The 20,304-nt window shown below is 36.8% G+C and overlaps 1 protein-coding gene across 1 annotated transcript in view; it reads left to right on the forward strand.

Moving 5' to 3' along the window:
- The window catches only part of SEC24B (SEC24 homolog B, COPII coat complex component), a 112,680-nt gene that overhangs the window by 41,338 nt on the left and 51,038 nt on the right, over positions 1-20,304 (forward strand). The window contains 3 exon segments of the mRNA XM_033214970.1: positions 177-344; positions 8,380-8,484; positions 18,925-19,005. Coding sequence (XP_033070861.1) covers positions 177-344; positions 8,380-8,484; positions 18,925-19,005 — 354 coding nt within the window.

Consider the following 20,304-nt stretch of genomic DNA (forward strand, 5'->3'; position numbering starts at 1 on the left):
TATTGAAGTTTCTACAAGAACTTCAGATAAACTGTATTTTGTTAGTAATATATATTATTATATATTATATAATTACATATTTTATATACATTATATATAGTATATTATATGGAATAATATATATTAATATATTTCAAGTCTCTGTGGATGAAATAGTTTCTTCTCTTCAATTGCAGATTCTTTATCCTGTCCTGTTATGCAAAATGTTCAGCCTCCCAAGTCCAGCCCAGTAGTATCCACCGTTTTATCAGGATCCTCATCAACAAGAACACCTCCCACTGCAAATCACCCTGTTGAGCCTGTGACCTCAGTTACACAGCCATCAGAGCTATTACAACAAAAAGGTATTTGAGATATTTATTATCGTATACACACACAGACACACATGCGTATTTGAATAGCTGACTTCAAAAAGTTAAACTGTAGGATCCTAATTTATACAAGATATGAAAAAAAGTTATTTATAATCTCAATCCAAACACAACTTTTGAAATATTAACTTACAGTGTCTCATATATGTTTTACATAATTACATACCATTTTGTATTTTGCTTTTCTGTTTATTACACATAGTTTTCATGTATCTATTGAGTCTTTATAGCTCTTTTTATGGCTAATTATTCATTGTGTCAATGTGTAATGGTTTATTTCATTCCTTTGTCATGGGACATTTATTTCTTATTTTTTAAAGGTTATTATAGTTTCTTTTAGGATAAAGTAGCCAAAACTTTATTATTTAGTGACTCTCCATATCCTATTTATTTCTGTGCTTTTTGTTATTGATAGTAGAAAGTAAGCTTTGACACGATTTTGCAAATGAAAGGGGGTGAAAATGAAATTGTAACCAATACTCTTGCGTCATTGAAGGACTATATGATTTATTGTTTGTTTAATATTCTCCATGTGTTAAGTAAGTAAAAGGTAATAAAATGTGTTGTTTTGACCCTGCTTCCCCGCATTGTTTCTTTTGGCAGTTATTTTTTGTTTTTGTTTTTGTTTTCTGTCTGGCTAAAATTCCAAAGTATTGATGTTTCAGGTTAATACATGGCATGTTTTATTTGATCAGAGATGATTGAACTGTTTTCAAGAAACTATAGTTTTTATTTCCAGAGCAACCATTGTATTATTTTAGGGGCTATACTCACTATGTAATGACAGCTCCTAACCTTGAGTGTGAAGAACCTTCTTATAGGTCTGAAACTGAGAAAAGTAAAAAAGCATGAAAATTCCTAGGGTGATCTCATTGCTTGTATCTGTTGAGTGTCTATGTGATCAACAGAGACCTTTCTGTCAATTGATCAGATGATACATTACACATTTTCTTACTTAGTTTTTTAGGAAAAGGAACTGCAGCACCAAATAGTGTCTGTCGATTCTCAGCAAACCAGTGGGTATACTGGAAATTAAATTTAGTTCTTAAAAGTATTTGCCTTCAAAGTGAAGGGCCAGTAGTAGTTTTGTTTATCATGAATCAAAAAAGTTTTTAGGATAGATCAAAGCCCTGACTAAATAAATGGTGTCTTTTCTTGTTTTTCCTCTACATTGGTGACTGCCTTCCATTTCTTAAATGTTTTGCTTTTTTTGGCCTATTACATTGCCCCTGCTGATTTATTTCTTCCTATCATATTTTCTTTTCTTTTTTTGGAGACAGAGTCTTGCTCTGTTGCCCGGGGTGGAGTGCAATGGCACCATCTTGGCTCACTGCAGTCTCTACCTCCTGAGTTCCAGCGAGTCTCCTGCCTCAGCCTCCTGGGTAGCTGGGATTACAGGTGCACGCCACCACGCCCCGCTAATTTTTGTATTTTTAGTAGAGACAGGGTTTTACCATGTTGGCCAGGCTGGTCTCAAACTTTTGACCTTGGGTGATCGGCCTGCCTTAGCCTCCCAAAGTGCTGGGATTACAGGTGTGAGCCACCACGCCCGGCCCCTATCATATTTTCTTTTTGACCATCTTACTGTAAATACCATCCTACCATCTTTTTATAAATATTATTTTGTAAACGGTTTGCCCACTAAAAATGACAATTATGTTTCTTCTTTTTTCTATTAAAATATATTTTTAAAGTAGAAGAAACTGCCATTTATTGAGCACATACAATATATCAGGTATTTTATATCTCATTAATTCAAATATTAATCTTATGACATAGATGTTCTTCCTTTTTCACAGATGAGAAAAGTGAGATTGACAGAGGTTAGGTAACTTGCCCAAGACTACAAGTTAATAAGTAGCAAAGCAAAAGATTTTTAACTCAGGTCTCTCTGTCTTTTATTCTTTCTATAAAATAAGGCTGAATTTTTGTTGTCATTGGCTGTTGACAAACTAACTCTTGATTTACCTAAGGTAAGTTTCTTGCTTAAGTAACAGAAAATATCATACTGGAGACATCTGAATTGTAGTTTTTATTGTTCCATTTTCATAAGTAGGAGAATGACCTCTTAGTGACTTCTTTGTCTTTGGATAGATCTGGTCTACACAACTTAATTGAGTCAGGGCTACCACATATGGTGGTGTGAATTGTCATTTGCATAAATGAAGCTTCTTCGAATTGTGCAGTGTATCATCTGCATAGTGTTTACTGTGGGCCTGATACAACCTACTAAAGTGGTTAATACTTAAAAAGAGATTAGCTTTTTTTCTTTCAGCTGCAAAGACACCGTTGCTTAGTTGTTCTCCCAAGACTAAGCATTTTTTATCTGTTTTTAGGGGAGATATCAAATTTTTGTTTGAGTAGCCCCTAAAATTTTTTTCATAAACTACCTACTTGAACATTTTTTAGATTGATATCTAAATTTTTTCATCAAAAATTTAAATACTTGTAGTTATGTAATTTTTAACGTATATGCTGCCTGACTTTTAAAACAGAGATGTTACATTCTTTCAAATGTACCCTTTGGAATGATACCTACCATCATCCTTTTGCAAAAAACATGAATAGCCCTTCTTTAACATTTGAAAAGTTTACATTTTTCATTTTTCTCTTTGATGGCATATCTCCTTTCCTTAATGAAATAATAAAATATATTCTTATACTAGAAACTCTTTTATCACTCTATTGTGCTTTTCCATGACAATAATGTATAAATTGAAATGTTAAAATGTGTTTCATTATCTATGACTTTAAGTCTCTAAATAGTATTTTTTTCTTTTGAATGAAGCCATCAATCATTACAACTTTTTCTCTCTCTTTTTTTTTTTTTTGAGACAGACTCACTCTGTCACCCAGGCTGGAGTGCAGTGGCATGATCTTGGGTCACTGCAACCTCTACCTCCCAGATGCAAGTGATTTTTATGTCTCAGCTTCCTGAGTAGCTGGGATTACATGCATGCGCCAACATGCCTGGCTAATTTTTGTATTTTTAGTAGAGATGGGGTTTCACCATGTTGACCAGGCTGGTCTCAAACTCCTGGCCTCAAGTGATATGCTTGCCTAGGCCTCCCAAGTGCTGGAATTACAGGTGTGACCATTATACCTGGCCAGTCACTACAACTTTTACTGTTGGCATAAAATTGGTCAAAACAATGTAAACATCATGCATTTTGGTATTTATCATGAATTTTGGTACATTTTTATTGGAAATACACCTTTAAGTGAAATGAATGGACTTTCTCCTCTCCCCACTATAGCTTTGTATCTGAGTTGAATATGATTCATTGTTAGAATATGATAATGTTCAGATAAGTTTCATTCTTAGTTTTTATTTTCATACACATAATTGCTGAGAAACATTGTTCACATAAAGTAGATTAGAATTATATTGGAAGAGTTCTGCTAAAGCAATATCATTCTGTTTTACTTAATTTTGCTTTTACTCTTTTTACCCTTCTGAGTTACATGTCAGAAATTATTGTTTGTTAGATTTTATTTTCCAGGTGATAGTTAACATTATTATTTCATATAGCAGTTTGTAATTTGCAAGTCCCTTTAACTTTTTCTATCTGTATTACTGTCTCATCAGATGGAACAAGCATGTCATATGTTATCTTCCTTTTATAAGTGAGGAAATTTAAGTTTAGAAAGGTTACATGTCTTACCTAAAGACCTACAGAGTTGGTAGGAGAGGTACCCAGGCCCATTGCACACCTTTTGCCTTCAAACTCAGTACTTGTTTTAGTCTCTCAGCAGTTATTCAAAATATTTGAATTTTCTTTTACCATGGCCAATATATCTTACCATACTGTTTATTTTTATTTATTTATTTATTTATTTATTTATTTATTTATTTATTTATTTATTTATTTTGAGACGTGGTCTTGTTCTCTTGCCTGAGCTGGAATGCAGTGACTCAGCTCACTGCAGCCTTGACCCTTGAGCCTACTGGGGCTCAAGTGATATTCCCACCTCAGCCTCCTGAGTAGCTAAGGCCACAGGCACACACCACCTCATCTGACTAATTTTTTAACAAATTACTTGTAGAGATGAAGTCTTACTACGTTGCCCAGGCTGGTCTTGAACTCCCAGGCTCAAGTGATTCTCCTGCCTTGGCCTCCCAAAGTGCTGAGATTACAGGTGTGAGCCACTGTGCCTGGCTACCATACCCTATAAATGTGTTTTTATCAAAAACAAGCTGTGATATAGGCCATTTATTTTATGGATAATATCTCCATATAACCTGATTGGCAGAAGCAGTCCTCAAAACATAACAAAGCATATACTACTAAGTACTAACAGATGCACTTGCTGGTAAATATTTTTTTGTTAAAAAGATGTAGAAAGTGTTAAATATTTTATAAAATATAAAAATTAAGAATTGACTATATTTTGTCATGAAAAGGTTGTAAAATATTTTATTGCACATGTCACATTGACCCTGAAATTACAGAATTTTTATCTGTGAGTTTTAGTATGTCTTAAAAACACTTGGTAGTCCTAGGAAATACTCCATTTGTTTTTAAAATGATTCCACCCAGGCATGGTGGCTCACGCCTGTACTTCCAGCACTTTGGGAGGCAAAGGTGGGTGGATCATTTGACGTCAGGAGTTCGAGATACCAGCCTGGCCAACATGGTGAAACCCTGTCTCTACTAAAAATATAAAAAAAATAGCTGCGCATGGTGGCACACACCTGTAATCCCAGCTACTTGGGAGGCTGAGGCAGGAGAATCGCTTGAACTGGGGAGGCAGAGGTTGCAGTGAGCTGAGATCATGCCACTGCACTCCAGCCTGGGCGACAGAATGAGACTCTGTCTTAAAAAAAAAAAAGAAAAATAAAAAATAAGTGAAATAATTAGTAGGACTGAGTGCGCCAGTCGGGTTAGTGGGAGGTTCTTTTTTTTCTAACGATGTGACCTAAAAAGAACAGCTGAAAATAATTTTAATTAAATATATACAAAAAGATGTTTTTAAAGTTAGTGATATAGCTCACATTTATTCCATATTTAGTATGTGTCATGCACCATTCTAAGCATTTGAAATATATTAACTCATTTAATTCTTACCACAACCATTTGAGGTTTTACCCCATTTTACAGATAATGTAAGTGAAGAACAGAGGTTAGTAACTTGCTCAAGGACATACCAGTAGTAAGTGATAGAACCTGGAGTTGAACCCAGAGTCCCTATCTTTATCCACAATGTCATGCTCCTTCTCTGTTCAGTATTTCCTACTGTGTACTTTTATTATATGAGAGGCTTGTATACATTAGAGCAATGTGTCATAGTAAGAATTAGGATAAACTAAGGTCGTGTGTTTCCTTTGTAAAGTAAAAGAAAGGCTGTCATTAACACGGGCACTTTTTTATGTGGATAAGTTTGAGGAAAGAGAGTATTTATGGGAATCAACATCTGAAAATTGATTTCCTTAAAACCATTCTTTTGTGGGGACCCTTGAAAAGTCTTCTAGTGTGTACACCTAGTTTCCAGTTCAGGAAAGAGAGCAGTTACTCAAAAGTCTGAACTCCTGAATTTAAAAAAGCTAATCTCCACAAGAGACTTGTTCTGTTAAGATTAGTTTGATTTATTCCGGGTATAGCTGTATCTAGGGAACACTGAAGAATATTAAGTAGCACCAAGGATATGTTCTCCTGGAAAGGTTTGCCTGAGGGTACTTTAATGGTAGCTAATTTAAACTAAATGTCCTTTCGAAAATATTGGGACCCTTTGAATAACAGAGTGCTACGTCATGTTAGAGTCCATAAAGTGTTTCATGTTTCTTGGTTTAGTAGATTTATACCTTGGAAGCTCTGGTTAAGATAGAATAAATTATGATATAACATTTCTTTTCCATTTGGTGATGGTAGAGTAGCTACTCGGTGTACATACATTTCTACAGTGAGTTTCAGGCTGAGCTCTGGGAAAGGGTGTCATATTTTACCACCTTATATATTTGACCTATGTATCTCACATGTAGATTTTGGCTCTTAAAGAGAATCTGAATTAGAAGCACTTCAGGAAGCATTCACGTATCCTAGAATAGATGACTTGGCTGTCAACCCCTTGCCGGCTGTAGCTCCCCATTTGTTGTAGTCCGTATGTGCTATACCCAACCTAGAGCAGAGCGCTTTGCCTGGCTAATTTTTTTTTTACTTTTTACAGAGATGGTCGTCTCAATATGTTGCCCAGGCTGGTCTTGAACTCCCAGCTTCAAGTAATACTCCTGCCTGAGCCTCCCTGAGTGCTCAAATTATAGACATGAGCCATTGTGCTTGGCTCAAATTTTTGTTTTAATTGGGCTTTTTTGTCAGAAGAATGTGCCACTCTGAATTTGTTTTTGGTATTAAGTTTGTTTCTTGTATTACCTGAACCTATTTTACATTGATTTTTATTGTCCCAGATGAATTTGTGATGCTGCTATTTTACTGATTTTGAAAGATGTTTCAGCAAAGCTAGCAGATTTTTCCATGACTTTTTAGTCATTGTTGAAAGATCAAAGCTTCATTCATCTACAGTTTAACCTTTGCTTCTACCAACTCAAATTTTTTTCTTAATAGCTTTTTTCTTACTCTAGAGAAGAGTTGTTTACCCATGCTAATCAAGTATGCTAGTCACCTGAAAAAAAAATAAAGCGTTAAAGCACTACCATCCATGTGATTTTGGTGAGGCAGGGCTTCATTGTACCCCCAATATTAGGAAATGTTCTTGAAAATCCCCACTATGTTTCTGGGCTTTCTTTTTTCTTTTTTTTTCAAAGTAGAGCTATGAGATTTTCCATACAAGGATGTTTATTCTTATTTATGAAGTGTTCATTTTCTTTTTTTCTTTTTTTTTGAGATGGAGTCTTGCTCTGTCACCAGGCTGGAGTGCAGTGGCACGATCTCTGCTTACTGCTACCTCTGCCTCCCAGCAGAGGCCATTCTCCTGCTTCAGCCTCCCGAATAGATGGGACCACAGGCGCGCGCCACCACGGCCAGCTAATTTTTGTATTTTTAGTAGAGATGGGGTTTCACCAGGATGGTCTCAATCTCTTAACCTCGTGATCCACCCGCCTCAGCCTGGCAACTGCTGGGATTACAGGCGTGAGCCACTGCTCCGGCCTTCTTTTTCTATTAAGATTATTTTATTTTCCCTGTTAAAAATTGTATAGATGTTAATTTTTAAAGTCCTGATTCTGCCAGATCGAATAATAGAAATACCCAATTACATTTTTAAAAGGGAAGTAGTATACAGTTACCATTATCAGTTTATTATGCCCTTTTCCACAGAATCTGCCTTCTCTTGGTGTATTTCACAAAGGACCAGTCTTAATCACCTGCTTCAGACTCACATGTAGGCAATAGGATGACACTGACATGACTGGCAGTCTCAGAAAATTCAGTTTTCTGTAATTCTCACACTTGTATGGTCACAGTTAATAAGTCTCCCAGCCCCCCTGTCCCGTCGACCCCCCACTTCCAGAGTATCTACTGTTAGCAGAGAACTATGCCGAATACAGTTTTTTTCTTTAACTGTCATTCTTTTTCTGTTATGGGAACTGAGTTTACCATCAAGGTAACATTAGCAGAAGGAAGGTACCAAGTATGTGTTTTGTATGCTGTACAAAATCAGTTCAGTATAATGATCACTGCCCACCGAAAATGCACAGTCCCAAAGGAAGTATATCACAGGGTCATAAGGTCAAAGAAAATAAACGTGTATAGAGCTCAGTAAACTTTTCAGAGAGTATTATTGCAGCTTCCTAAATACTAACTGTATTGGACAATACATGATAGATACCTTTTCACACTTAAGCCAGTTCATATTAAAGCTGCTTTTACTAAACTGCTTTGCAGAGATTTTCTAATGGTTCTAGTTTTGATAATAAATTTGCTAATATTAATATGCATGTTGGGATGTTCTTTGGAATGTCAGAATTCTTTCTCACTTTTAATGCAATGTCAAAATTTTATTTCTCATCTTTCCTGTTGGTTTGACTCTTATGTTTGTGCTTTCCACTTTACAGGCATGCAGTATGGTGAATATGTTAATAACCAAGCTAGCTCCGCACCAACTCCCTTGTCATCAACTTCCGATGATGAGGAAGAGGAGGAGGAGGATGAGGAAGCAGGTCTGCTTTAGCTTTACACCAGTTCTTGATCTTTTCCTGCTCAAGTTTTCTTTTTTATTTCTACAGTCTTACTTAGCCTTTTAAAAAAGAGTCTTTGAAGATTTAGCATGATGAACTTACGAGGTTTGCATTATAGAAGGTGTGTCACATAAAATGAGGTGTGTGTTTGTTTTGTTTTTCCTCCTTTAGGCATCTTTGCCATATTGTAAATAATAGAATCAGAATACCTCTTTCATGATAGTAGAGTGCATTCTTCTTTCAGAAATGCATTTCCTTCCATGTCACATGCAAAATAATGAGTCCTGACTGAAGCTTTTGGCTGGTGATTGCTCTAGCATCGTTTTAGGAATAATGGTTCATTTTCTGCTTTGCATGCTACTTTAGTCTAATCAAAATAAGCCATGCGGATTTTATAATAGGGATAGAGAAATAGGACAGTGTTTTAGTGAGGTCCTTTTGGCTCTTCTTGTCATGTATTTAGAAGGCCCAGAATTTGTAGTTATTTTCCTGCTTCATGAAGTAGTACATATCTTGCTAGTTGAAGAAGTTGTGCATATGGTTATGTGTTGCAAACTGTTTAATATCTTTTTCTGCCTTTAATAGGTAGAACACTGCGAAAAATTAAGCAGTTCGGTTCCCATTAATTCTAATACAGGTTGAATATCCTTTATCTGAAATGCTTGGAGCCAGAAGTGTTTCAAATTTCAGATTTTTTGAGATTTCAGAATATTTGCTGCAAATACATAGTGAGATCGCTTGAGGATGAGACTCAAGTCTAAATACTAAATTCATTTATGTTTCATATACACCTATACATATAAACTAAAGGTAATTTTGTACTATATGTATTTTTTGTTTTGTTTTGTTTTTTATTTTTGAAACAGAGTCTCACTCTGTCCCTTAGGCTGGAGTGCAGTGGCACAATCATGGCTCACACCAACCTCCGCCTCCCAGGCTCAAACCATCCTCCTGTCTCAACTCCTATGTAGCTGGGACTACTGGGACTACAGGTCACCCTGCACAGTTAATGTTGGTAGTTTTTGTAGAGATGGGGTTTCGTCATGTTGCCCAAACTGGTCTTGAACTCCTGCACACAGGGAATCCACCCACCTCAACCTCCCAAAGTGCTGGGATTACAGGCATGAGCTACCTCACCAGGCTTGTACAATATGTATATATTTTTGAGATGGAGTCTTGCTCTGTTGCCCAGGCTAGAGTGCAGTGGAGTGATCTCGGCTCACTGCAAGCTTCGCCTCCTGGGTTCACGCCATTCTCCTGCCTCAGCTTCCCAAGTAGCTGGGACTACAGGTGCCTGCCATCATGCCAGGCTAATTTTTTGTGTTTTTAGTAGAGATGGGGTTTCACCGTGTTAGCCAGGATGGTCTTGATCTCCTGACCTCATAATCTGCCCGCCTCTACCTCCCAAAGTGCTGGGAGTACAGGCGTGAGCCACTGCACCCGGTCTTGTACAATATTTTTAATAATTTTGTACATGATACAGAGTTTTGCCTGTGACATGTCGTATGAGGTCAGGTGTGGAATTTTCCACTTGTGGTGTCATGTCAGCCCTCATAAAATTTTGGATTTTGGAGCATTTTAGGATTTTGGATTTTCACATTAGAGATGCTCAACGTATAGTTTAAGACTGAACCAATAAGTGGTGATCTTTCAAGTTATTATATGTGACCATAATTCTCTTGTTCTAAATGGGAAGATCTATTCTACAATCATTTTAACAAAAGATTTCTATTTCTTATGCATTTAAAAATATGTAAATCATTATATGCGACTCGAGGGGATAAAAATTGGGAGTGGTGGGAAATAATTTTTCTTACTCTAGATATGTAAGTGCCCATCTGTGCTTCTGAATTTTTTTTTGTAATTTTAAATTTTTTTTTTTTTTGAGACGGAGTCTCGCTCTGTCGCCCGGGCTGGAGTGCAGTGGCCGGATCTCAGCTCACTGCAAGCTCCGCCTCCTGGGTTCCCGCCATTCTCCTGCCTCAGCCTCCCGAGTAGCTGGGACTACAGGCGCCCGCCACCTCGCCCGGTTAGTTTTTTGTATTTTTTAGTGGAGACGGGGTTTCACCGTGTTAGCCAGGATGGTCTCGATCTCCTGACCTCATGATCCGCCCGTCTCGGCCTCCCAAAGTGCTAGGATTACAGGCTTGAGCCACCGCGCCCGGCCTGTAATTTTAAATTTTAACAAAATTTCAAACTCACAGAAGTGTAAAAGAACCCCTCATGTACACTTTACCCAGATAAACCATTTTTTTTTTTTTTTTTTTTTTGAGACGGTGTCTTGCTCTCTCGCCCAGGCTGGAGTGCAGTGGCCGGACCTCAGCTCACTGCAAGCTCCGCCTCCCGGGTTCACGCTATTCTCCTGCCTCAGCCTCCCGAGTAGCTGGGACTACAGGCGCCGCCACCTCGCCCGGCTAGTTTTTTGTATTTTTTTTTTTTTTTTTGAGGCGGAGTCTCGCTCTGTCTCCCGGACTGGAGTGCAGTGGCCGGATCTCAGCTCACTGCAAGCTCCGCCTCCCGGGTTTACGCCATTCTCCTGCCTCAGCCTCCCGAGTAGCTGGGACTACAGGCGCCCGCCACCTCGCCCAGCTAGTTTTTGTATTTTTAGTAGAGACGGGGTTTCACCGTGTTAGCCAGCATGGTCTCGATCTCCTGACTTCGTGATCCACCCGTCTTGGCCTCCCAAAGTGCTGGGATTACAGGCTTGAGCCACCGCGCCCGGCCAGATAAACCATTTTTGCCACACTTGCTTTATCATTCTTTATCAATATATTTTTTCTATACCATTTGCAAGTAAATTGGAGACATCATGAACTTTACCGCTAATACTTTATTTATATTTCCTAATCATAAGGTCGGTGTCTTACATAGCCAAAATACAGTTATCAAGAAATTGAGCATTGATGCAATAATATCTGATAACACAGTTCATTGTCAAATTTCAGTTGTCTCAAGTAGATCTTTTATAGCTATTTTCATGGTCCAGGATCCAATCTGGATCATGCGTTGAATTTAGTTGTCATGTTAGAGTTCTTCAGTCTCCAACAGTTCATTAGCCTTTCTCTTTTCTTGCCTTAACATTTTCAAAGAGTACAGACCAGTTATTTTGTAAAATGTTCCCCTATGTGGGTTTATCTGAGGTTTCCACGTGATTAAATTCAGATCATGCATTTTTCGGAGGATTACCACTAAAGCAATGTTGTGTTCTCAGTGCATCCTATTTGAGGCACATGGTGTCAATTTGTTCTCATATTGATGAGGTTAACGTTTATTATTTGAATAAGGTGGTATCTGCCAGGTTTCTCCACCATAAAGTTACTATTTTTCGCTGTTAAAATTAATAAGTAATTTGTGGGGAGATTCTTTGAGACTATGTAAATGTTCTGTTCTCCAAAAAAGAAAAAAAAGAGAGAGAGAGATCAGAAAGATTTGGTGGCTAGGTGCAGTGGCTCATGCTTGTAATCCCAGCACTTTGGAAGGCCGAGGCAGGTAGATCACCTGAGGTCAGGAGTTTGAGACCAATGTGGCCAAAATGGTGAAACTCTGTCTCTACTAAAAATACAAAAATTAGCCAGGTGTGGTGGCGCACGCCCATAGTCCCCGCTACTCTGGAGGCTGAAGCAGGAGTATCCCTTGAATCTGGGAGGCAGAGGTTGCGGGGAGCCGAGATCACGCCACTGCCCTCCAGCCTGGGTGGCAGAGTGAGACTCTGTCTCACAAAAAAAAAAAAAAAAATTAGCATTTATGGCTTTTTTCTAATGTCTTGTTTATTATTTTTCTTGAGTATATTATAAATTTAAAATTCTTGAGTTTTTATGACATTTGTATTTTAATAATACCTAACATTTTTAGCGTTTACTGAATGCCTGTCATAGCAGTACAGAGCTTTTGTGTCAGTTTTTCTAGACTCACATCCCGACTTTGTCACTATCTAGCTTTGTGATAATGATGGTAACAATTACATATAGTTGTTTTAAGGATTGAAGGTGTTGTTTGTAAAGGGCTTAAAACAGTGTGCGGCAAATGGTGAACACTCAGAAAGATTAGCTGTCGTTACCAGCGTTGAGATTGTGTTCTTGTCTGTTCTTCTTAACAATTCTGCAAGGCAGAAATAATCAACTCTATTTTACAGATGAATTAACTGCAGCCCGAACAGATTAAATAACATTTGTCTGTGCTCACACAGCTGCTCAGTAGGCAGAGTAAGGATTCAAACCGAGGTCTCTCTGCAGGAAAATATGAAAAAGAAGGTGTCTTCCTATCCAGTGAGAGAACATAAACCACCAGAGTAGGTGGGAAGTAAAGGGCACATGATGGTAGTCACTACAGTATTAAACTTAGATGTTATCTTACTCCTGTGTTTTTTTTCTATTCCACAAAATAAGACCATATTATTGATGTTTTTACTATAGTCTTGGTGCTCTCTCTTCATGGTTTTTTAAAATAATATTTTTGTTGGTTGCAAATTAAAGAAACATTCTTAGTGGTGAGATGGGAAGAAAGTCTAGCTTTAAAAGGAATTTTATTTTTTTAAACCCTGCCCAGTTACAAAAATTTTTTTCATATGTACAGAGGTAAAAGAAAGTGGCTGAAATTGGTGTGGGGATTGCATGTAAGTGTCCAAGTAGCGATTTGGAGTGCTTCACTTCTTAAGCATTTCGGTGACATGTATTCCCTTTATTTGTGAGATTTTTGTGTGTTTAGTTTATGTGGGGTTGTTCTCCAACTTTGAAAAAATTTCATTGAACCGTGATGAAAAATCAGCCAGCAGGTTGGAGAATCAGAAGCTATTGGGTTAGCAGTGTTAAGTATTGAGGAAAGTTTGGCTGAAAGCTGAGGAAAAAAAACAATTGGAAAATCTATCAGGAAGTATTTGTCTTGTTTTGTTTTTCCCCACTCTGTAGCACTGTTTGGAGATAGAGGGAAGAGAGAACACGAAGAACATTTCCTGAGTCTCTTGCTAATATGTGTTACACTTGTGATATCTGTTAAGTTGTAATTGTAGCCCTGTGGAGTAGGTGTTATTATGAGATCTGTTGTTACTAATGAGGAGCAGCTCAGAGATGTCAGGTGTCTTTTTCCTCAACTGGTAGGGAGTGGACATGAGAAAATCTCAAATTATCTGGTTAATTTCAAAAAGTTTAGCAATACTAGTAAGTATATTACCTTTGTTGACCCATTTTGCTTGTCTTTTAGAGAGAGAACAGCTTAAGCCTTTATTTTTTAAAGGCTTACTTGCTTTCTGATACTCTTCCCTAGCTTCAAGGATTCTGAGCTATTCTTATCTGTTCTCCTCGTTACTTCTTTAGATTTCAGCTCCCTCTTTTTCTCTTTCCTTTTTTCTTCTTTCAAGCTGTAACATAGAGCCAGTAAAAGAATGAGAGAAAATTACTTCCAACTACTGCATTTCATACTTGACCCCCATTTGATCTCAGAATACTAAATATCACTAATTGCAGTGTGAAGTGACTGAGGCAAATTGATGCTATCCAGGTGTTAAGCATGGGACAAGTACCAAAGCTATTGATTGAGTGGAAACAAGTTTGTATGCTGAAAGCAGTATTTTGCTTGCTATCAGGATTCCAAAGATCAATATATAGCTAATGCATAGCTATGGCCATCAGATACTTATATGATAGGGAAACAGATACCATATGATTACAGTACAACTTGAAAGGTGTAAGCGGTCAGGGTGGCTCACGCCTGTAAATCCTAGCACTTTGAGAGGCCGAGATGGGCGGATCACCTGAGGTCAGGAGTTTGAGACCAGCCTGGCCAACCTAGTGAAACCCCATGTCTACTAAAAATACAAAGATTAGCCAGGCATGGTGGCCGGCGCCTGTAATCCCAGCTGCTTTGGAGGCTGAGGCAGGAGAATCACTTGAACCTGGGAGACGGAGGTTGCAATGAGCCGAGATAACGCCACTGCACTCCAGCCTGAGTGACAAGAGTGAGACTCTGTCTCAAGAAAAAAAAAAAAGAGAAAAGAAAAGTGTATTAATTCAGGGTTGAGAATGTGCCCCTGCATAGGAGAGGAAATGATTTTCTGTGGGCATACAGGAAAAGTTTGACAAAGGATTTGAAATTTGAAGGATGAGTAGTAATTTGTCATGTGGAGAAAGGAAATTATGGCTAACAAACCAACATGCATCATGCATAAACAGAAGAAAAAATGTAGTATTGGGTCAAGAGTCAGAAGTTGGGTGTAACTGCATCATAAGGTAAAACAGAGGATGGTAAAGGAACAGACAGGTGAGAGATGCAGGTGAAAAGGACAAGTAGAAGCCAAATTTTTGAAGTTTGTTTTATGACAATGTGAAGGCATTTAGATCTTATTCACTAAGATGCTGGGGAAATTTGTGAAGGTTGTTTTTAAGCATGTTCAGAATGTTAACATACAAGTTCAATAAGGTACTGTATTTTAAAAATACCTTTTTGATTTGTTTGCCAGTAATGGCATGACCTCTAATTAATTCATTAATTAGATTGCATTAATCTAAATAGCAAAATATCATGAGTCTGTTTATCTTACTAATTTATTTGGGTTTGTAACGTTGCTTTGCTATTTTGACAAATTCAAAAATAGAGATTTGCAGTTATTTTTTCTTCTGAAAGTGAATTTAAAGTGAACTAGCAATTTTCAAACTATTTAGTAAACAATAGAATAAAAAAATTAATACTTTAAAGCTTATAGCATTATTAAAACGAACAATCTTTAAAATATTAACAGTTGATTTGACATGAAAGAAGCTAAACAGCATAATTGAGTAGTAGTCTGTTCTTTGGAATAAGTGGATGTATAAGTAATCTTTTATCTTTGGACTTTATTTTTTTTCAAGAGTGGTTATTTCTTGATATATACATTTAAAAGTTTTTCTTAGAATTCCCATGATATTTTTAATAGCAGTTTTGGGAAATAATTCACATACCATAAAATTCACCTATTTATGTTGTGCTGTTCTGCAGTTTTTGGCATTTTCACAAAGTAGCAACCATCACTACTATGTAATTCCAGAACATTTTCTTCACCCCAAAATAGAAACGTCATATGTTTTAGCATTCTTCCCATTCTACCCTCCCCGCACAGCCACAAAAAGCTCTAGGCAACCATTAATCCTCTGTCTCTATAGATTTGTCTATTTTGAACATTTTATATGTAGAGATCATATAATATGTGGTTGTTACTTGCATCTTTCTCTTAGCATAATATTTTCAAGGTTCATCCACATTATGGCATATGTCAGTACTTTATGATTTTTTGTTGCCAAAAAATATTCCATATGTGACTATATCACATTTTATTTATCCATTCATGAGTTGATGGACATTTGGGTTGTTTCTACTTTTTGGCTGTTACGAATAATCCTGCTGTGAACATTTGTCGACAAGTTTTTGTGTGGGTTTATGTTTTCATTTCTCTTGAGTAGAATTGCTGGGTCAGAACTCTGTATTTAACTTTTGAGAAACTGCCAAACTGTTTTCCAAAGTAACTGCACCATTTTACAATCCAGTGAGGATTCTAATTTCTCCACATCTTTGGTAATAAGTTTTGGCAAAGATGTGGAAAAATTGGAATCCTCATTGGATTGGTTATAACCATCCTAGTGGATATAAAGTGGTATCTCGTTGTTTTGATTTTCATTTTCCTAATGGATAGTGATGTTGAGCGTCTTTTCATGTGTTTATTGGTCATTTGTTTATCTTCTTTGGATAAATGTCTTTTGCCCATTTTAAATTTGGTTATTTGTTGTTTTACTGTTGAGTTGTAAGAATTTGTTACATATTCTGAACATTAACCCCTTATCAGATATATGATTTGCAAATATTTACTCTCATACTGTGGGTTGTCTTTTTACTTCTTGAAGATATCGTAACCTTTAGAGCACAAAGTTCTTAATTTTGATGAAGTCCAAATTACTTTTTTTCTTTTGTTGCTTGTACCTTTGATGTCATATCTAAAAATTCATTTAATCATGAAGATTTATTCCTGTATTCTTAGAGTTTTGTAGTTTTAGCACTTACATTTTATGTCTGTGATCCATTTTGAGTTAGTTGTAGTGTAAGGTGTAAGGAAGGAGTCCAGCTTTGTTCTTCTGCATGTGGATATGCCTGGTTGTTCCAGCACCATTTGCTGAAAAGAATATTATTTCCCCATTGAAATGTCATGGTAAATTGTTTAGTTTTATTAAGGTAAAATATATATAACATAAAATTAACTATTTTAAAGTGTATAATTCAGTGGCATTTAATACATGTACAGTGTTGTGTAATCCCTACTTCTATTTAGCTCTATCTAACTTTGTGAAGTACTAGACATTTTCATCATCCCAAAAGAAAATCCTACACTCAGTCACTCCCCATTTTCCCCTCCCCTCAGCCCCTGGCAACAGCCATCTACTTTCTGTCTCTATGGATTTACCTATTCTGGATATTTCATATAAATAGAATTATATAATATATATGACCTTTTCTGTCTGATTTATTTCACTTAGGCAAATTTTCAGGTTTCATTCACATTGTAGTGTGCATCTGTACTTCATTTTTATGGCTAAATAATATCCCATTTTATAGATATACCATATTTTGTTTATCCATTCATCTGTTGATGAATATTTGGAGACTTTTGACCTGATATATAAGCATTCTGCTTTAATTTAAAATTCACAAATAAAAGGAACAAAAAGGAAAGGGCATTACTTTCCATTATTTATTAAGAGGAAAAATATATGTGCAAATTGTTCTACTTATCACGAAGAAGGCACTTCGTAAATATTAGTGTCTTCTACCTATTACTTATTTTATGGGTGTCTTCATATCCACTGTCTCATTTAGACCTTATAAGAACATAAAAAACCACACATAGGACATTTAAAAAATTGTTAGCATTTTGCAGAAGAGTTACATAGCAAGTTACCTTCACTTATTCTCAGGAGAAAAAAACCACAAAGTTATATAGCAAGTAAATGATGGAGTTGAGGTAACTGCAGTCTTTGCCTCCAAATCATGTTCTTTGCTAATAAGAAAATGTTCCTACACAAAAAGCATTAGCTGTTATGCCCTGAGTCAGTATACCTAATTCTCATGTTTATGTAAAATTATTCAATGAAAGATAATTATGCATACCTGTTCTTTTCCTATCACAGTTGAAAATTAACCTAAATGTAGTTTAAATACCAGTTATAATATTGGTATTAAGAGCAAGGGATAACCTCTGTAGCATAGAATTTTGTGTTACTGTGAAACAGAGCAAGATCTCTAACATAATAGAGGGATCATGCAGATTTTTTGTTTTCTTCATCATAATATACTCTAGCATATGTACCTAGGATAATTGTAGGTCTCAAAATATGTGTTGAATGAGTGGAAGAAGTATATTGTTTGTTCTATTCATGTGACCTGTGACCAGATTTCATCATAAATTGCCACTGAATTCTCATCTTAACAGGTTTTGAATGAGCACACATAATAAAAATTCTTATATCTGACATTTATATAAATTAGTGTGCCTTTCATTTATATTACCTTATTAAATATGGCAGGTATTACTTAATCTCTATTCTGCAGCTATATAAACTGAGACACGGAAAAACTTAGTAGCATGCCAGATAGCAACCTAAGCTACAGACTCCTCATTTATCAGTCTTAAACAGTGTGCTATGACATAAATAAAAGTCATTAAAATTTAATTACCTTAATATACCCTAAGATTGATAAAATGTATTTAGTATTTATCATTAATAATGATAAAATAGGCCGGGCGCGCGGTGGCTCAAGCCTGTAATCCCAGCACTTTGGGAGGCCGTGACGGGCGGATCATGAGGTCAGGAGATGGCGATCATCCTGGCGAACACGGTGAAACCCCATCTCTACTAAAAAAAATACAAAAAACTAGCTGGGCGAGGTGGCGGGCGCCTGTAGTCCCAGCTACTTGGGAGGCTGAGGCAGGAGAATGGCGTAAACCCGGGAGGCGGAGCTTGCAGTGAGCTGAGATCCGGCCACTGCACTCCAGCCTGGGCGACAGAGCGAGACTCCGTCTCAACAACAACAACAAAAATGATAACATATATTTGGTAGATGTAATCCTTAAGATGTGACTATATTAACATTTCTATCAACTTAGAATTTTTATTTATGTGTTTGACTACTTTTAATAGTTTAATATCTGTTCTTCTCTAAGATGCCTTACATGTTTAACTGAGTTTTATCCCACTCATCGGCTTCATTTTCTCTCCACTCTCATCTTCTATTCTTAACAGAAATTCATTGGTTTTTAAAATGTCTGTAGACATCAATCATTTCACTTTTTTACTAGAATCAGGAATTTTCCTAGTTCAGCCAAAACATCTTTTTCAAAATTGCCAAAGGCTGCTTTAATATACTTTGTCCTTTTAAACCTAGTAAATGTTTTGGTTTTCTTTTTAGGTGTTGACAGCTCTTCTACCACAAGCAGTGCTTCTCCAATGCCCAACAGTTATGATGCCCTGGAAGGAGGCAGTTACCCAGGTAATTTGTTGTTTTGTGCTTGCTTGTTATTCATTTTAAAATTTGTTGACCATCAGTTGCCTTCAAATGTGAACATACATTACACAAAATAGCAGGCTATATTTTTCACAAGAAAAAAAGGACATTTTTCTGGCACTTTTCAGCCGCAACTTAATAGCATTAATAGCATTAACTAACAACTATGAAGGTTGTTTCTGGGGCTATTATTTTTTGTTGTTATCATACTCTGTCTTTTTCTAAAAGATTGTCAATAACTTTTCTTTCCCCTTCTTTTTAAAGAATAACTGCTCCTTAAATAAATTTTATATTTCTATTCTCATGCGTAGGTCTTTTGAATTCTTTTCAACCAGCCTCTGAGTATAGTCTTTGACTCTTTGCTCCCTCAGTGACTTCTGGCTGCCTCTAGTAGGTAAATAGATGCTACCCCCAACTTGGGGGTAGGTTTTGGAGACATCACTTTTAACTATATCTGAAATCACTTTAGCCATTACATTCAAGTACAGGAGTGGATAGTATTGAAAGAAAAAGCTATCATTTCATTTTAATATCTTATACTGTGAGTTTTCTTGCTCTCCTGTCTCCTATCACTGACAACCTGACAACTGTACCTGACCTCTGTCTCTCTTTTTCTAATGATTCCAAGCTTCAAAACTAACAGAAAAAGCAGTTTTGCCCTTCTCTTTATTTCTTATCTCTTTGTTGATGATCCAGGATGAAGTTTAATTGAAGCTGGAATGTTCTATACTTAAAAAAAAAAATACTATCTTGCTATCACTATTCTATGAATCAGTAGAAAACTTCAATCTTTTCAGCTCAGTATGGAATTGCCTTGTAATATTTAAAAAATACTGCTGGGCGTGGTGGCTCACACCTGTAATCCCAGCACTTTGGTAGGCCGAGGTGGGCAGATCACGAGGTCAGGAGATCAAGACCATCCTGGCTACCACGATGAAACCCCGTCTCTACTAAAAATACAAAAAGTTAGCTGGGCATGATGGCGGGCGCCTGTAGTCCCAGCTGCTTGGGAGGCTGAGGTGGCAGAATGATGTGAACCTGGGAGACAGAGCTTGCAGTGAGCCGAGATCTCGCCACTGCACTCCAGCCTGGGCGACAGAGAGAGACTCAGTCTCAAAAAAAAAAAAAAAAATTTTTTTTTTAAATACTTGAATAAATGACTCAGTTTTTTGTAATTAAGGATTTTTGCCCCTAGGAATTTTGTTTGTGTGTGTGTGTGTAAGAAGTTGTAAACCATTCCAAAAACAATCTCTTGTCAAGATAGTCTAGAAGAGTTGCTTAATT

Source organism: Trachypithecus francoisi, unplaced genomic scaffold, assembly GCF_009764315.1.
Source record: "Trachypithecus francoisi isolate TF-2019V2 unplaced genomic scaffold, Tfra_2.0 Lachesis_group1, whole genome shotgun sequence".
NCBI classification, from domain to species: domain Eukaryota; kingdom Metazoa; phylum Chordata; class Mammalia; order Primates; family Cercopithecidae; genus Trachypithecus; species Trachypithecus francoisi.